General features: G+C 38.7%; 1 protein-coding gene across 4 annotated transcripts in view; it reads right to left on the bottom strand.

Annotated features, from left to right (window-relative positions):
* The window catches only part of LOC126106847 (pyruvate carboxylase, mitochondrial), a 183017-nt gene that overhangs the window by 29767 nt on the left and 132651 nt on the right, over nucleotides 1–20599 (bottom strand). The window contains exons 10-12 of one of the 4 annotated variants that reach the window (XM_049913241.1): nucleotides 20322–20592; nucleotides 13507–13560; nucleotides 3526–3907 (exon numbers count right to left, since the gene is read on the bottom strand). In XM_049913241.1, the coding sequence (XP_049769198.1) occupies nucleotides 3526–3907; nucleotides 13507–13560; nucleotides 20322–20592 (707 nt within the window). The remainder of the gene's footprint in view (nucleotides 1–3525; nucleotides 3908–13506; nucleotides 13561–20321; nucleotides 20593–20599) is intronic. The other 3 variants (XM_049913242.1, XM_049913243.1, XM_049913244.1) reach the window with 3 other exon arrangements.

The following is a 20599-nucleotide window of genomic DNA, read 5'->3' as shown; positions in this document are numbered from 1 at the left end:
ACCTGGCCCTTTCACAGTCTCTCTGTCACACAGCTGTTTTGTTTGTCCCATTCCTTTTCTCTCCTACTGCCACTATCTCTTCCTTTCTCTCTCACAGTCTGCTGTCTTTCTCTTCAGCCAACACTGCCTCTTCTCCACTCGTGTCCCTGTAGATGGTTTGCTAGGTGTTTTGACCGCTAAACCAGTAAACTTCAATATGATGGGGGGAAACGGGCAAATTTTTTTTTATGTCAAAAGGGTCAGACCCATCCATGCACATGTATGGTCTCCACTCATCTACCTCTTTTGTTCCCACTGCTTTTACTTCCACCTACTCCTATCTCTCTTTTACTGCCACTGTCTCACTAACCATCACAATCTCCTCTCTGGCTCCCACTGCTTCTCTCTCTCTCTCTCTCTCTCTCTCTCTCTCTCTCTCTCTCTCTCTCTCTCCCCCCCCCCTCTCCCTCATTGCCACTTTCTCTCCCCTATCATTGTTTCATTGTTGTCTCCTCTCTCTCTTTTTCTCCTACTAGCACTGTCTCCTCCCTCTGCCCCTTTGCTATTCTCTTTCACCACAAAAAAGCATAAATATGTTTGCATGCCAAAATTTTTGATGACAGGTGGCATGAGGATTGAGGCACCTCCAGAACACACTTGCCTTTATTGGGCTCAGACAGAAGCATTTTTTTCCAGCTGGTTCCTTCTTTTCCCTGTTACACCAGAGTGTATTGGTTATATAAAATGAGTTCTGTGCGGCAGTAAAGTTTTGGCAGCTATTTATATACTTTGAACCATTTAAGCAAAAAAGTATGCATAATATAAGATTAATTTAAAATCGTCTCCCATCCCATGCAAGTTCACTTTACAATACTTTATGTAGAAATGCACAATATTTATTGGCTACAACTACAGTATACAAAAAAAAGTGGTGTCTTATTTGCAAATGTAAAGCATTTCGTGCAAAAAACAATTTTTTGTAAGGTGCTTACATCACCAGGTGACACCATTGATTAACTTCCACGTCAAGACAGTCTGACAGTTGTGAAGTGCCCGTTACACATAGATGGTACATCAAAGTTTTATTGGTGAAAAAATAGTGACTAAAACATAGTTTGGTGACCTCAGAACCCTTTCAGTTATCCCAGAACTATTGCCATGTGTTCACCACATCAGTTAAAACTACATTTACACTTTCACAGTGGATTTTACATGCATGTTTTACACAAATAAGCATGGTAACTGTAAATGTCTGGATCTCAGTAATAGATAGCGACACTGAAAAACGTTTCAAAGTTCCCTGGTAACATCATCTTAAGAACATATGGCAAAAATTTGCCATGAACAGAAATTATAGAATTGGCCATCCCCACAACTGGTGGTTTTGGTATACAAAAATTATGATTTTCAGTGTTTTCTCAGCAACCAACCATGATGACACAGTCTTTTGAAAGCTGTGTAAGGTTCACCCTAGATATCACCTAATGCAAAAGAACCAACTGATTGCTCAGTTTGCCTGGGCTGCAAGAAGCAGCTAATGTTTCAATTTTGAGCCTGTGCTGTAAGATAGCTAGAGTACGTCCATTCTTCCTAAAGATATACAAATGTTTGCTAGCCAGAACTATCCAAAACATTTGACCCCTTAACTCTGTGGTCAACAGAACCCAAGATAAGACCATCACATTTTTATGCACACTTTTGAAACATATTGCACAAGGTATTAGAATTTTAGAACTGCAAGTGGTCTCTCACCTTGAGGATTAAATATTGCACTAAGCACCTGGATCCACCCCATGTGCTATGTAACTTTATACTTCATATGGTGATAGCTGGGAATGGTTGTAATGATCTTTGCCTCATTCACTGTGTTCCACATATGTCATCAAAAGGGGAAACCTTCAGGAATGTGGAGCAAGGTGAAGCATTCATTTACAAAAGACAAATACTGTATACTCTATTAACAATAGAGCAATACTGCTTATCTATTCAGAGATAAATTTAACAAAGTACATTAGAAAGAGCGCTGCCACTTTTTGGCAAGAGTTACTTTCTCCTTAGTTACACTAAAACAGCTGCTCTTTATCTAGTACTGGCAGTTTAATATTTAGTTGATCACAACACCACTTATTAAAGAAAATATGCACCTTTTAGAAGTCTGTTTACAGTGCATTACTACTTGTCATACAGCTTACAGCAAACACAGCTACTTACTATGTAGCTAACAGAACTTTCCAATACTTAATTTTGTTTTGAAATGGTCACAATTTTCCACTTCTTGCTTAAGAGTTTTGTTGAAACCTTATCACCACAGTACATAACTTGAACCTTAGAGCAGGAGGCTAAGTCTACATGAAAATTATTTTGCATTTCATATTGAGAGTGTTTACACCCGAGTTCAGTTTAAACTGATTTTTACTATCAGCAACAAAACACATTACCGAGTAAATGATTGGGAATTAAGTGTACGAACTAGAAGATCCTTACAAAGGCTTCTGCAAGACATACAGTTTTCTGCCGAATGCACATTATTTACTTTAGGTGTAGTACCCCACAAGATAATTCCATATGACAACAAGAGATTGAAAATATCCAAAATAAGCCAACACTTTTGGCAATTTACAAACACAATGAGAGATGCTTCGAAGGGAGTAACACACTGAACTCAACTTCTTGATCAGTTAATCCACTTGTTGACTCAGTTGTTATACAGCTAGACAGAAAGGAATAACAACATTGTGGGAAGGATACATTGCAACTCAACACATAGAGGAGGAGTTAGTTGCAGAATGGTAAAGTGAAAAAGACTGCTAAAATATTTAACCTTTTGGGCAAAGCCGCCTTTTCTCCCCCCCTCCCTCCCTTTGTCTATCTCTCTCTCTTTGCGTTATCAGTTTTATGACTAGTTTCATGTTTCCTGTGATGAACTTTTTCTCCAGTGTTAGCTGCTTCACTTCAGAGTAGCACTCAATTATTTGCAGGATGTATTCTAATCTCTGTCTACCCCTACAGTTTCCTCCAGTACCTTGGAGGTTATACCTTAAGAGATGGCATACCATCCCTCATCTTGGCAGCGTTTTCCACATGTTCCTTTCTTCACAGATTCTACAGAGAATCTTCCGATTCCTTGTCAAATCAACCCGATTTTTAACATTCCTATGCAGCACCTTATGCAGGTGCCAACTAACCAAAATTCGAAAGAATGGGAAAGCAATTTCTTCTTCACACCACTTCTCAGAACAGAACTGCTGAAAGCTCATAGGAAGACACTGTAGTGTAGGATTGTTTTGAAGAGCATTTTATAGTTACTGAACTAAAAGTTCATTTTAGGTTATATCTTATATTTGAAACATTATTAAGGTTTACTGTTCACAAATCCTGAAATTATTATCTTCAAATGAGACCTGTAAAGTAGCAGTTTAAATACAATGTCACACCCTTTACCACTGGCAGTGTGAAGTACAGTAGTTTTGGCATAAGCACAGGAACTATTGGCTTGGAGGGTTCACTTTATTACTATGAAGTACCAAATTTCATTCTGTAACTTACTTGTACACAACATTGTCTGGATAGTTGGTGTACCCAACTGCATTGGCACCTCGCAGTAACATTTGGAAAGGTATGTTAGGCATGGCAGCTCTCATGTCCTGTAACCTCTCCCAGGGGCACTCATGCAGGAAGCGGAGCGCCACGTCGAAGGTAGCCCCGCCCCAGTTCTCAGTCGCAAAAAGCGGAGAGAAACGGTGGGCCACATACGGAGAGATGCGCAGCAAGTCGTGTGACCGGACACGAGTCGCCAGTAGGGACTGGTGGGCATCACGGAATGTTGTGTCCATGAGCAGGAGCCCCTTGTGCTGACGGACGTGCTTGGCAAAACCCTCCGGTCCTTCTTTCTTCAGAATGTCACGAAGACCTGGCGGAGGTGCCAGTTCTGTATGCAGAAAAGCAATATGTTCAGAAATGATGTATTAAACCGTAAATTCAAACATTTATCTATATGTACAAAGAAGAGTGTCTGTCTGTTTGTAATTCATACAAATCTAATAGTTTTATTCCAATCGTGATTAAATTTTGCACACTTTACCTTCAAGACAAGAAGAAGATAACTGTCTACTTAAGATTTTGTAATCTGACTTTAAACATATATGTATGTAATATATACACAGGGGAAAGGTTGTTACAGTGGCAATACTTGTCTTGAAGATAGTACCATCAGACATCACTAGATCGCAAGATAAGCGAAAGCTCAAGAATTTGACAAACACGATTGCAAACTTTTATTTATTGATTATTTGCCATTGCTACACATGACACATACCTTACAAGATATTTTAGTCCACATTTCACAGCTATTTTTATTATTAAAATCCAGAATTTCATACAAATGCTGAAGCAAGTTGTCAATGCAATCACAGGCCAATCAAAAGATCAAACAGAATCCAAGACTTCCTGAAATGTAACATTAACACTTCGAACAGTTCGAGTCACACTCAAACACAGCCCTACTTGAAAAAGGGAAAAACTGAGCTGAAACAATGTAACATATAACACAATATAACACAAATTCTCCAGAAACACGATAAGATACAGTACTTATCGCAAAATGTAACAACACATGTGTGACTGATATTCAACACCCTGGGGAACACCAGGCAATGTGGCTAGTCAGCAATACTGGGAGAACCTGAAATCTGACAAAATTTCAGAGGCTCTTCAGAGATATTTTCCGAGGATTTTAGTACAAGGGAGGTGTAGTTTCTGGCAGTTCATTACAGAGTTAACTGCATTTCATCTGATTTTCTACCATCATTTACATTTGTACAATGGTACATATGTTAGCAGTATGTGCTGTGTGTCTAGTTTGGAAATAAATTTGTTCAGATCATTCACACATCAGTAATATCAACTTTACTCTTTGCATTTAACCCCGCACCAGAGGACCCTGTGTGAAATTTTTGCACTTTTACAGTTCTAAATAACAACATATTTGGAACAAGTGTAGTCACTGGGATAACGGTAGTTGTGGGAATGAAGAGAAAACATGATCAAACATGCAAGAACACTGAAATAATTATCATAAATTTATGGGGGTTGGTTACATTGGATTGGCTGATGTCATTTGACGACTATCCTACCTCTCTGACCTTGTTTGAGCCTTATTCACCTGTCTATGGGCATTAGACCAACGAAGTTGAGTACACGTTTGCAGAATACACCAACATGATCCATCTGAATGGCAAAGCTCACAGTAAATGCGCTTCTCGCCTTTATCAAGATAGTTCTGCACAATGTCCGATTCCATGGCATACCCATTTCGCCACAATCACACAACAGCTTTGAGAAAGGGTACCTTCACTGTCAGCAGGCGTGAGTGTGGTGCTCCTAGAAGATGCAGCATACCCAAATTGGAAGAGGCTGTGCTTTACCATGATGAAAAGAACTTGTCAACACGTACAGAGGCAACTCCTTCAGCTATTAATTAGTGGAATTGTTTAACAAGTGATGTACTGGGTTACGTCTAACCAATTACTTGTAAAAGTGGACGCATTACCATCATGTTTTCAAATGGTTGTAGTAAGGAAATGGTACACGTCTGGACATGGGTTCCAATTCACAATATTGCATGTTAACTCCCCTCTGCAAGTCCTGTAATTTTGTAACGGGAATTTCCAAACAGCCTGTACATTTTCATGCCCATAATTTTGAACAAAATTCTTTACAAAGCTTTATAATGCTTCTGTGTAAAGGGTATCTGATGTAAGAATGTAATATTCATGAACTTTTTGGTTTTTTTTTATTTTTATTTTTTAAGGATACAAAAATATCAGTTGGTTTAATTACCTTTGAGAAGGCTACAGACAATAGTCCAAATGTAAAGGTGGGATTTGGTAAATACAGTCCTACTCTTTGAAGCTTTTGTCCTTGTGACTTGTTTATAGTTATGTTGTTGTTGTCTTCAGTCCTGAGACTGGTTTGATGCAGCTCTCCATGATACTCTATCCTGTGCAAGCTTCTTCATCTCCCAGTACCTACTGTAGCCTACATCCTTCTGAATCTGCTTAGTGTAATCATCTCTTGGTCTCACTCTATGATTTTTACCCTCCACGCTGCCCTCCACTACTAAATTGGTGATCCTTTGATGTCTCAGAACATGTCCTACCAACCAATCCCTTCTTCTAGTCAAGTTGTGCCACAAGCTCCTCTTCTCCCCAATTCTATTCAATATCTCCTCATTAGTTATGTGATCTACCCATCTAATCTTCAGCATTCTTCTGTAGCACCACATTTCAAAAGCTTCTATTCTCTTCTTGTCCAAACTATTTATCGTCCATGTTTCACATCCATACATGGCTACACTCCATACAAATACTTTCAGAAACGACTTCCTGACACTTAAATCAATACTCGATGTTAACAAATTTTTCTTCTTCAGAAACGCTTTCCTTGCCATTGCCAGTCTACATTTTATATCCTCTCTACTTCGACCATCATCAGTTATTTTGCTCCCCAAATAGCAAAACTCCTTTACTACTTTATTTATAGTGATAGCAAATTCAATCTTGATAGGCAATTGTCTCCTTGTCGACTGAAAAGGTATGCTTGGATCCGATGATGTTTAAGTTTATCTGTGGTATTACAAAAGTTTTTCCCAGTGTGAATAATTAATGAGCAAAAAATATAAAATAAATAAATAAATAAAACAAGTAAATAAGTGTAATTTAGTGCTCATGACGGTATATGACTGTCATCAAATGCTTATAATTTCTAACTTTCAATCTTAATATTTATATTTCCTGAGGCAGAAGAGAAGTTTAATGAGAAATACGAATATAAAATACAAAGGTTTATATAAACGTGAATGTATAGGTTAGAACATAGTGTTTGCTTCTTACCTGGCATGTAACTAAGGCCTCTCTAACTGTATTCTGAGATTTTAATTGCATTTCATACTTTATGTAAGCACTTTAGACCATAGCAGCACTAGGTAAATCGCAATTCGAGGAGACAATGACAAACATGTTTGTCATTTCGGAATGTGTATTAGTTTAGAAAAGTCAGTTTGTACAACAGGAAGAGATGGTGGACTACCGCAGTGGCCACAGTTATTATCTACAACAATGCTGTATAGAAATTATCCAGTTAATGAGTTCTTGAAAACAAATAAAATGGTACACTTGTAATAAGACAAAGGGGTTTCTTTTTGTGATTAGTAAGTTAGCTACATAAAATATAGGTATAATGCTGGTCATCCACTATGCCATTTTGCCTGTGGTAGTTAAAAGTCCCTTATGTTACAATCTTACACATATAATAAGCTTTGGTGCAACATTGGTACATAATTTCAGAAGCCAGTTAAAAGACCTTCCTACCAATACCTCATTTATTTCTTTACAATCAGTATGTGTTGAGAGAAAGGGATGTTTAACATCAACACTGGATGGTTCTCTTTCGGGTTTGTTTTTCCTGTAGTGTTAGTTGTACATCAACAGTGACACACAGCAGTACTACGGGCAGAGTTGCTGAGGAAGAGTTTGACAATAGGCACCTCGTGTACGAGTTCACTGAATGCAATGGAAGTGCGACACTGTGGTGCTTCGCTGAGCTGTTCCTACAGCAATGGCAAAAATGTAACTGTGTAGGTATTTCATCTATGGGTTGTTGTATTGCTCTGTGTTTTCATAGTATGTTTGGTTCATTGCATACTGCAGTATTTTGCATTGTTGTGAAGATTTTTCAGGGAAAGTAAGGCCGTTGAAATCACAAACCAAATAAATTATATATAATTACACCATAGGATCTGGAAAAAAACATGGAAACATCAAAAACACACCATATTACCATATCTAATACAGTGTAAGAAAATTTATCATTTAAAACAGCTTCCACACATATCAGAATGGATAAATACAGGTCCTGAATTGTTTTCAAGGGAATTTTTTACCATTCTTCCTCCAAAGAATACATGTTCATAGGGTTACATGGCCACTGTCATTTTGAATAAAATAATTTTTGAGTATTAAATTACATCACCACTAAACATTAAAGCAGGTACACTGCTGATGTTTCAACTGAGTTTGCAGCAGTTCTCTTCAAGGCAGTTAACTGCTGGATACTGGTGAATGTCTTACCCCTCCATGCCGTCTAGTTCAGTTATCTGCTGGCTACTGATGTCACATAGCTGGGACATCACTGGACAATTTGAAGATTGGTGGGTGGGGGGGTGGGTTGGTGGGGAGGGGGGGTTGGTGGGGATGGTTGAGGCATGGCTACTACCTGTGCTACTCTGGGGGGCAACAGGAAATCAGCAGCTGGTACCCAGTGGAAGTACGAGGGTGGTTTGAAAAGTCCTTGGAATCACCAAGAGAGATCAGCGCTAGCGCAATGAGTTGTTCACGTGATATTCATTGGACTGTTAACTGTAAACACACGCCATGTCAGTACCTCTTGGAAGAGAGCTGTGGTGTCTTGGAAGAGAACTGTGGCGGTGATGTGGATACATTGTAAGGTCAAGATTCGAGCTGTGATTAAGTACTTCGTTAAGAAAGTTATGAAAGCAAAGGACATTCATGCCGATTTCCAGAATATACTTGCAGACTCTACTCCTTCATATTCCACTGTTGCCAAGTGGACAAATGAATTTAAATTTGGTCGGGAGAGCTTAGACAACGATTCGCGCAGTGGTCGGCCAAGAGGTGTTACTACTCCAGAAATCATTGCAAAAGTGCACAAAATGGACGTGGAGGATCGCCGATTGAAAGTGCGTGAAATTGCTCTCACTTGCCAGATGTCATCTAAAAGGGCGTATCACATTTTATCTGAAGAATTCGAAATGAAAAAATTATCTGTAAGATGGGTGCCGCGACTCTTTATGCGTGCCTACACACGTGTGCCGTCGCCATGGCAAAATTACGCGAACTACGGTACGAATTGTTGCCACACTCGCCTTATTCACCTCGTATGGCTCTGTCAGACTTCCATCTCTTCCCAAAACTGAAAATTTTTCTTCGTGGATGAAGATTCATTCCAAACTAAGAACTGATAGCTCGAGTTGACAACTATTTTGCAGGCATGGAGGTAACTCAGAGATGGGATCAAGGCACTGCATTAATCTACAAGAAGACTATATTGAAAACTAAAAAAGTTTCAGTGATTTAATTACTTTTTTCTATTCCATTCAGAGAATTTTCAAACCACTCTCGTATTTTTCTTCAGTGAAGAGACACAGCTGTTATCTAGTAGCCACTGTTTATGCTTTTAAGCCCGGGTCAAGTGGTGCTGCTGGCTGGCGAACACATCTTGTCTGCTTCTGCTGGAATCGTTGGCAGGCAGGCTGTAGGTAATTTGTAGCCATCCTCTCTGCTCATGCTGTTAGAGTGTTTAATTATTTTGATAACCTCCCCTCATTTTACACTGCTGTGTCTATGGCTGCCAAGCGTGCACGCCAGGTTCTTTAAACTGACATGATGGCCACCTTCCTGGTGGTGTCCAACTACAGCTGATCTATTGCTCTGCCCTGGTCGTATGTAACATTCAAGCTCTGAATTGTGAATGCTAATGGGTCTCCCAATTTTACGAAACAAACTTCACTGCATTCACTTTCAAGTTCGTAGATGCCTGCAGCGTGAAGAGAGTCTATAGGATCCTTCATGGGCCTCAATAGATTTCAGATCTGAACACCACAATGCAATATGGGTTTAATTCCTCCACGACAGAACATTGCCTACATGGTCGCTGATGACTCTCGTATAATATAAGAGTTTCTGTATCACTGCACCTCTTAACTCTTTGTATGTCTCTGTTACATCCACTTACATAAAATGTTGCTTTGGGAGTTACATATGAACCTCCTACCAGAGCACCATGGACAATAGCGTATCATACACGGTTACCCTTAATAGCAAGCAGCTTTCAAACTGTCCAATGACATCCCAGATATGTGACATCAGTAGCCACTAATAACTGAAACAGACAGTATATAGGGGAAGACATTCACCAGTATCCAGCACTAAGCACACTGAAGAAGACCACTACTAAATATGATTTCAAAGGAATCAGTAAGGTATTTAAATACAATGTCATGGGGTTAATATTCATTCATTTCACACTATCACAACTTTGGTTTTATAGCTATTACTGTCAGGCACAAACGTGAAAGACACTGAAGTCTGACATGTCTAAATGGCTTACCCTTGTCGAAATATTACAATATATATCTGGTCACACACACCTGTCATTGCATTATAGGTTGTAGGTGGGTAGAAGAGGGGAGGGGAGGGCAGAAAATCTATTTGCTAAGGCACGAGCACATTTTGGGCAAATATACCTAGCCACGTCATGCAAGTTTGAACACTATTTGTCAATAATGTTGTTGCATTACTGTGATAGTGATGGCATTAGTTTGAAATACAAATTAATTGTATTTGTTAAAATACACACTTACAATCACAAAATAGAATTTTTTCAGTTACTTGATTCATTGATGGGCAAGTTACATGTTAGTGTATTTTTGGCCAGCATAAAATGAAGAATTATCTTCTGGCTTCACAAAAATTCTACCACAAGACAAAAAGTTTGCGGCACTTCTTTATCAGTGAATTTAAATATAATTTCCAAGATAACACAGCACAAAAATAAAGTTATCTAGTTACTAAAGAGATAATTGATTTACAAGAGGTGGTGTGCATATTTCATCTCAGATACATAAGTGAAAGTGTACAGTGATGCAGGTATTGTTATCCACAGCAAAACTGTTGATATCTGACTAAGGTATAGAGAGTGAAGAGTTCTCCCACAACCGTTTAAGTATGAAACATATCCCAAATGACATAAGAATGAGAGAACAACAAATATCCCACAATGGTTGTAACAAACGCCCATGCACAATTAACAGAGAGATTTGATCATATTTATTCCAACATAATACTAAAATTCTACATACTTACTAATTAGATTGCTAAATATTGTATACATGAATGAACTATTTCTAGTATTGCACTTTATGTTGGCTCTACACAGAAACTGAACTAAAAGAACTATTTTTAACATCTGTAGTATCTATATTACTAAATGGCTAAAACATTCACCCAATTACCAACTGCAGGTTGCCTATCTAACAACTTGCAGGAGCAACAAAAGTCTGATTTTCAGTATTTCCTATAATTATTGTCCCACTTTAAAACCCTGTCGTAATCTACTCATAAAGAGTTATAACCTTATGTTGTACGGCTAACGCAACAAGGCAAGTATTATAGCTAGGAACAGTGTGTATGTCTCAAGAAAGAGTACAGCTATTGTCTGGATTTATTGTTTTATTTGCACAAAGAACCAGGCTAAGGGACGATGTATGTCTTCAAGTTGGGACTGCAATGACAATAACTTTGTGAGATATCTGCTGGTGCGTGACCTATACTTGTCAACAAACACAAAAGTTCCACGTCACTCTGTTACGTCGTGTAGTTGTGTTTCTTACAGAATGGACATCCCAGGATTGGCATCATATGTTGTTAATGGATCAAACCCTGATTTGGCTGTACCCTGATAATCACAGTAAGTCTTCAGACACTCTGGCAATATAGAAATATTATTACACTATGCCCCACACATGCAGTAAGGTGGTGGTTGTGGTGGTGGTGGTGTGATGTTCCAGTGTGGCATTAGACAGGGCCTCTCATCGTTTTTGAGGGCAATCTCACTGCTCTACTGTATAAGGATGAGATTCTGTAACCAATAGTGGGACCATGCAACCAACATTTTCTGACAATTTTGCCTTGATGGATGGCAACTTCCATGACCACCATGCTGTTCTCATGAACATGTTCCTTCAGCATGCTAGGATCACCATAACGGGGTGGCCTGCCTTTTCCCTGGACATGAACCCAATTAAACATGTGGGATCAATTAAAATGAACTGTGTTTGGTCAATGGCATGCCACAACTGTGATGTTGCTCAGCTGTGCTCTCTCTCTGTCTTCGTGTGTGTGTGTGTGTGTGTGTGTGTGTGTGTGTGTGTGTGTGTGTGTGTGTGTGTGTGTGAGAGAGAGAGAGAGAGAGAGAGAGAGAGAGAGAGAGCGAGAGAGAGAGAGAGCGAGAGAGAGAGAGAGCGAGAGAGAGAGAGAGCGAGAGAGAGAGAGAGAGAGAGAGAGAGAGCGAGAGAGGGGGGGGGGGGGGGGGGAATCTATAACTGCATGTATGCTGCCTGTGCAACTTGAACTGTCACCTTACTTTTTGAACAGCCCATGTATGCAAACATGATATTAAATATGTAAAACACAACTGAATGCCTCACCTGTCCTATACTACTAACACACAGAAAATTCCTGGGGTCACCTAACTTGTCCACTTACTGGTGTCGACGGTAAACAAATGGAAACACAAGGAAAATGCAGATCAGTCATTCAGTGAACCCTCTTCAGTTGAAACGCTGTGTAATTACAATGTACACCACCAAAGAGAAGGTAGAAATGCTACTCTTCAACGGAGAGTGTAAGTTTTTTTCCACGGTTCACTGTCAACTCCAGCAAGTAGATGAGTTATATTACCATGGATACTTGCACTTGTGTGCTAGCACAGGAGAGTCAAAGTTAATTTTGTGTTTACGTCACACTTACATGAGTGGAACTTTTGAAGTCTTGAAGAGAAGACGTGGGCCACCAAATTAAAAAGATATAAGGTCCTATTTAAAAACTTCATACGAAAAGCAGTAATGTTGATTAATGCCCCCTAATAGCTAAACAATGTTTGCTTGGATAATGATGTAGGCTGAAGGAGTGAATTAAAATTTGTAGCAGCACCAGGATTTGCAGCTGGGTCTATTAGACAGATGCACTAGCCATACCCCACACTGTATTTGATTAATATATCACCTACACCTGAGGTACAGGTAAGATTAACTCCATTTCACTCATTGCCACGATGCTACTTCAATACTGGAGAGCCTCGGCACTAAAACTGACTTGAGTTTAGAAGGGGAACAGCAATGAACTGGGGCGCTAGTTGGAATTTGTATTGGTGAGGGAGCATACTAGGGTATTGTGTGCAGCTGTAATAACTGCACTGCCAGTGTGGCGTAATGGCTAGTGCATCCGCCTGGTAAGCAGGAGACTTGGGTTCAAATCCTGGTGCTGGTACAGATTTTAATTTGTTGCTTCAGTCTACATCACTATCATAGATAAAGGTCAAGATTCAATACGTCGTAGGAACATCAACTGTATATGACTGGTGTTGGCTTAATTCATTTTTTATTTTGCTCCTGTCATTTGGAGTGCTCAAAATAAATCAGATACCAAATATATTTAATTTCTTCATAGCAACTTTTATGTAATGGGAATGAAAGGTTTTCCTCAATTCAACATCATTTTACGGCAACTTGGCCAAAAACATTATCTTTTCAACAATTAAGATGAAAGATTGAACAACTTACAATAGTGACAAGCTCAGATATTATATAGCTACATTAATTAGATGGAGGTAGTAGTAAAAAAGATAGTACTGGCTGCATGCATAGGGAAAGCAGATGTGAGATACACTAACCTGGATATTCCGGTTCCGATTCATTGTCCGTTACCCGTGGCTGCGCCGAAAAATCTGAAATTTCAAGTTGCAGCGTAGGGGCAGTAGTGCAGAAAGAAACACAAACACAAAACATAAAACATATATAAATAAAAATACCACAAACCTCAGCAAAATAATTGAAAGGTAGACTACATGCACCCTAAAAGAAATAAACGATATAGAAGGAACCAAGTACCACCATGCATAATACACACGCAGCTCTTCTGCTGAGACTAACAGCGAATATTTGAGAACAGGCACGCTAAATTAGCAGTTTGTACTGACCTGCAGAAAACTGTCTCCAACAAAACCAGTAAATATCTCTCATGTTGAATTCTGTAAATCCGAATGATTTACCTCAAGGACTATATCAGTGCAAGTAACACACACCACGCACACTGTGCCATAAACATTACTATAAATCTAAATACAGGGTGTCCGTAAACTCCCACTATCGTTTCAAGAAACCATAACTTGGAAACTCAAAAAATAGAAAGTCCAGCATGGAGGAAAAACAACAATTTGAAAAGAATAGATTGCTATGCCAGAATTCTGAATGATCTTAGATGTTGGGCCATTCAAACCAGATATGTTACTACAAAGAAACTGCAATATGCAATATTTCTTAAATAAATTACTTTGTTAACTTTCCACAACAAACTTTTTTCTTAAACTACATCTGAACTATTCCTCACTGATATTTAATGAGCAAAATATGAACGTAGGCTTTCGCATCCACTGTCACATTCAAAAAAAAATTTCTGGATTTGTAACTGCATTGTCAATGTTTATAAAACTACCAACAGTAAATAAAACACCATCCACTAGGTACCTTGCAACAGGGACCGAAAGTTGGTAGTTATATACATTGACAATGCGGTCACAAACCCAGAAAATTTTTATTGAAAGCAAAATATGAGTTTTATGATATATCTAACAAGCTTTGCAACTGAAGACTTCATACCTTAAAGCTGTGAAAGGTGACAGCAGTTTTCAGCATATCCTAAGACCATATTAAAAAGACTGTTATTGACCATATAATTGCAAATCAACCACAGGAGACTGACAACTTCCATAAAATATCTAAAGTGTGCATCCAGAGCAATACATGAAATGAAAATGTAAAACTAGTTTTACGAAAGACAAATATCTGGCAGTTTCATGGGAAAAAAATCTTGTGATAGCATAATTCCACCACAGAGGAGATAGATGATAAAATCATCTGTTGATTGATTCTTAGACCGTTCATTAGACTGGTACCCTAAAGGTGAGATCATTATTGGAGATGCAAAGAAGAGCTGTGTGTTTCATCACTGATTTGTTTAATCGGCATTAGAATGACACAAAGATCATCATCCAAGTCTAGTAGCAGGTGCTAAATGAGGCACAATGCATCAAGGACAGGCTTACTCTTAAAATCACAAAAGCGCAGTTTTCAAGAAGAATGAGGCACCATGTAACTGTCTTACTTGAACTTCAGGAAAAAGCCAGTTCAAATTTTTCAACCTATCAACTCAACACCTTCAGAAAGGCCCCAAGTTTCCAATGTCTCATGAAGACATACTTAGAAAATGTAGACAATTTTTTTTTCATAGTGGTTTCTATGGATATCCATCAACTCCTCTATATACCACTATACCACCACACCATTCCCCTTTGAACAATGACAATATGACAATACAACTGCCACAACGGCTTGCGCCTAGGCCCCCCCGCCCCATATTCGATCCATGTGTGGAATGGGAAGACACTTCATTACACAGTATAATACAAATCACCCACTGCTATGCACTTTACTGATATATTCAGTACAGACTTTGATGGCACTCAGCAACTTCTACTTTACTGACTGACCAGACACTTACCCCACAGTCTCATATGTTACATCACACTTTCATGACTAAATTACAAGAAAATAAATATGTCTACTCAACAGTTTATTCCATTTTTTTCAGCTAGATCTTAACTTCAGCAAAAAAATTCTAGTTTAAATTTTCAACTGAATACACAACAAAATCTTTCAAATAGTTTGTACACATCTGCTTTCAAGCATCTGAACAGATCAGATGGATGAATTAATTTCCAGAAATACGAAGAATGCTTCATTTACATGGTTTTAAAGATTAAACATAAAACTTAAATTTTTATGCCATTTAACAACTACATTCATATTTGTTAATGAATTTAAACAGTGCAACGTTTTCAATGGGCTCTTATTACTGCAAAAAAATTATGAAAGATCTTATTCACCTTCACTGTTATGAGAAATTCAATGGATTATCCATCAGCAATGATTATTATTAAGACAATCCTCATCACCAACAGCTGAACAGTTAGCTGTGCTCATCAGAACACATTATAAAAAACTTTGCATCGAAAGTTTAAAAGCTTTATTGTCGATGGATACACCACTATAAATGGGCACTTGTATTGTGGGATCAATGTTTGTATTCCTGTGCTGTAGATACCTGTCGCCTGGGAATGGAACCAGTGTATGACAGTCTCCAGCTCTATGTTATTGCAAAAATGCTAACATGAAAACAGGAATTTTTTGAGGTGCAAGAAAAGATGGAAATCTCATTCGGTCCATACGCCTGATGGATTTTGATCAGTGCTGTGTTTTGTGCATTAAGAAACTTTACCACAGTGTGAAATTTGCTGTTGGCGGGAGAAAAAAAAAATAGTTACCATTTTCACCCACTGCTGCAGCTCTACTGATAACACTGTCATCATACAATTGTTATGTCATAGCTGTCACAAATGCACTATATTTCTGGCTAAATATGTTTACTTTTCTGAAAGAATTAGAGAAATTTAATTTCTGGAAGACCTCCTTGTACTATAAACGAAAGGTAATAGAGCTTTAGTATTCTGTAAGTAGAACTAAGTTTTGTTGCTGCTAAAAACTATAGGTTTTTCCAGCATGTTCTCCTCTTTATCCACTGCCTGATTCTTGGTTTTAACTGACAATGCCCTGTTAATCTGCCAGGTGGAACATCCATTTTTCCTGAACACTGCCTAAAGAGCTTGCCCAGCCAAAGATAATCTACCGAGATCTGAGAGAGTGAGAGCACTGTGTACACGTGTTTTAAGCACATTCATAGTTTGCGACAAGTGATGACAGCTTGACGCCTGCAAATACATATCAGTAAGTGTGGGATTACAGTAAACTGAATGCCACAAAGAGCTTTCATACTTTTGTATATCCAAGACTACCAAGAAAGGCAGACAACCATCTTTCTCTATTTCCACAGTGAACCAAATGATGTTACGAATGGAGTTGAGGTGGTGACGAAACTCCATCAATTTACCTTCTCCGTGAGGCCACACTATGGAAGTATCATCCACATATTTCCAAAATACAGCTGGTTTAAATGCAGCTGATTCAGGCACTCTCTCCTCAAGACAACTCACATCACCCTGCAGCTGCACCTACATTCAATCAAGAATAGCACAGATCATCACACTATAACCCAAGCCCTCCAAAAATCTAGCAACTGTGCCTACATTAAATCACTATAATGGCACATATAATCATGCTCTGTGCTGAGTCCTATAAAAATCACAATCAGACTTTCCTTAAAAGTTTGAACACTAAGGTGGCACCATGATGGTGCCATCTGTCTGTCCAAAATATTCTTGGTTGAACAGAAAATAGGTTGAGGATAGAGTGTGCTGAAATAAAGCAGTGATGTCCACCTGAAACTTTCTGCCAATTATTTCCAAAGAATCTCCAAAAGGGACCTTTATAAAAAAGGATACTGCCTCATAGCTAGCAAAACGGTCAGATCTGCTTGGATGGAGAGCCCTCTGTCTATTGATAGAGTCAGTTGAGTTATGGATGTGATGTGAGCATTTGCAATATTGGAGTTCGTACATAATGTTTAGCCAAACATCTCGCTTCTTTGCAGAAACTATCGGTGGACAAATGCCGAGTTCTGCAGTTACACCTGTGAGGGCATTACTGACGGGAAGTGCAGTCCATCTGTGAACTGAATTTCAACACATGCTGGGATACTTGCAGTGCGCTGTATATTGCGGAATGGAGCAAGTCTTCGTAAGTCTTCAATGGCTCACCTGAAGATAATGGGTAGGCACCCAGCTGAAATATCGTGTGATATATTAAATGACAACAAGCTGCAAGACCGGTTTTCCTTTGAACATTCAATTCACTGTGAAAATTTTTAAATTCACAATTTATCACAGTCTTGACTGATAACCAAATGTTATCATTTTACATTTACAGTTGCATGATTGACTAAGACTGTTTTAGCAGTAGAGCCAGTACAGTCAACGTTTAACAGAAACAAAAATAACAATGGGCAAGTCCAAAGGATGTGCAACAGGGTCGTTAATTGATAGAGTATAAATAAATGATTTATGAAAGAGTGACAACAGCACTAACACTGTGTTCACAGGCAGCTGATAAAGTAATGTGTCTCAACTGTTGGTGATGGCCACTATATTTACCTGCATAAATGCCCTATTTGAAACCTTTTCTTTTCTGTTCTGTTCATCATGAATCACTACATTTTCTATGGCTAAAGCTAGTGCATATGTTAAAGCAGTGCATCTTTCTCTACAGGGCTGTGTAAAGCCATGTCACAAGTTCAGTAGTGCACAGTACTATGATTATTGTGGTAAGAGAGCTCAGCTAACTAACTATATAGCAGGAGGCGTAAATATGCATCAACTATTTGACTTAGTTAATACCTACCACATTTTACAGCACATGGATTCTACTTCACTGGTAGTCCAAACTAAACAAAGTCACACACAGTCTAAAACCTAGAAACACATCAAACTCAACATTTCAAGGCAGGAAAACACTACCCCGCCTTCTGTCTTAATCAGAAGAGGCCTTCCCTCCACCTCCTGCATTTTGCCTTCTGGCAATCAGATATATGCATTTCACCAAGTATGGCCTGAGGACTCCAATTTGTTAAGAACAAGAGATCACACCAAGATTAATCCAACAAATAAAAATATGCTGTCAACACTGTTAGTTCACAGAGGGCACACAACACCCAAAGTCATGCTTTCAGTCTGCCCTATTTTTTTGTGGAAATACAACTATGGGCTAAAGAGATTTAGAAAAGGTGCAGATGAAAGTAAAAAAATCATTAGCAAAGAAAGTGATGGAATTTATACTGCCTGAAAAAGTCATTTTCTTAGTCTTGCTTTAATTTTGTGCATTAAATCCTGTCCGTGTTTTCTGCTATGAATGTTTCAATTTATTCTACTATATCATGGCACATTTCACATCAATCCTTGTTGAGAAGACTGTGGCAATGAAAAAATCCACTTGTTTACTTTTACAAGGCATCATTTCACATCAGGAAGCATGAGAAAATAATTCAAATCAAAATTCAAGCTGTACTTACACTGCCTTTCCTTCATAGATTCCACCTCACAGTGGTTATTTCCCGAGATGTTTGCCTGTATCAGGAAATGTTGGACTCATTTTGTATTTCCACTCAGATCCATTAATTCCTTTACAACTATGTAAACTACACTCTTAAGAGAGACATAGGCATGTTTTCATTACAACAGAAAGTTATTAGTTTTTTTTTGCTCTTCTGTTCTGCAAGCAAAATTCATTGTTGCAAATATTAAGATGATGTCTAAAAAAATATGATAAAAAAATAGAATAGAACTATTTCCTGTTGCAGATTTGGTACATTGCAGCTTCAATAAAATCAATACTTTTTGGTCAACTGATATTGCTTTTATGACCAACATTTGTGCCCTTACAGTTCTTATTTAATGTATTTATATCTTGCACAGGACCAAATTAGTAGTTATTACTCTGGCACCCCAGCTTGGTGAATCTGAAAGCCCACCAGAAGGAACGGACTTCAATGATGTCTGCTATGTGGAATTGCTGCACTCTGCAAGCACTTCTGTCGCTGCTGTGAGCACTGTCTCAATGACACGCCCGCCATGCTGGTCTGTCAACACTCGAGCAGCCCTTAAAGCAAGCATCTTGGCAGTCATTCATGATTTCTCTATACTGTTGTATTGATATTGCTACACAACACACTCTTGGCTCCGAATTCACTGCATCTCGGGTTTTGATCTTGGTAACTTGTTGTTATGCCATCTCTGTTGTTTGTCACACTCCAGTAGCAGATGCCCATTTGTTTGCCCTGTGGCAATTCACTATGATGCATACCCAGTACTGTAATTACACTTTCACAAATATTTATGCTTTTCAATTTTATTTTTCCTGGCCAACAAGAAGTGTTTTCTCCAATCTTTACACAACACATTTCTTTGTAACTTTCAAATTGACAAGGTCAGCTTCAATATGTATCTCTGTTCCACAGTAACAGACTGTTACAGTGTATTTTTTGTGAGCAGTCCATGTTTTCTGAAAGCCTGCAACTGAGTCAGTGCTGAAGTACTGCACCTATTAAGTTTTCTTATGTGTAGATGTTCCAGTAATTCATTACCATTTTCAAGTGATGTTGAATTTTATGAAGTACTTGATGTGAACACATACACACACACACACACACACACACACACACACACACACACACACACACACACACACAAAATGTTAACAACCTACTACATCACTTGAAAATGGGAATAAATTCCTGAAATGCATCATGCTACACACTGGTTAAACAAATATGTGACTCAACACTTATTTTGACTATCCTAATGGAATGAGAAAAGGTGAAAATATTGCATTAGTGACACACCAAGCCACTCTCCACACACGAACTGAAATGCCCAGTGGCCACATCAGCACATGCTAATGTAGAGAGCGCTCTTTCATAGACCTGCAATGTCCGACTCTTGTTCCATCCCCTGGTTACCTAGAGGAATCTCCGGAACATGAGGTTGTATCTCCGCAGGTTTCAGCGGCGTCGCCAGTGGAGTCGAAGGCCCATTCACCAACACTGTACCAATGTAATTTAGCAGTTTCTGGGCGCGGTTCTTTGACGAACGGAAGCGGAAGAGTTGTGGGTGGTCGTCGATGAAGTTTGTGTCAACAGTACCATTTAGGAACTTCTGATTTTCCAGTACGTTCAGCAGGAATGGTATATTTGTCTGCAAC

This window comes from Schistocerca cancellata, chromosome 10 (assembly GCF_023864275.1).
Source record: "Schistocerca cancellata isolate TAMUIC-IGC-003103 chromosome 10, iqSchCanc2.1, whole genome shotgun sequence".
Classification (NCBI taxonomy): Eukaryota; Metazoa; Arthropoda; class Insecta; order Orthoptera; family Acrididae; genus Schistocerca; species Schistocerca cancellata.
The sequence above is the reverse complement of the archived record's forward strand: the minus strand, read 5'-3'. Positions and strand labels throughout refer to the sequence as shown.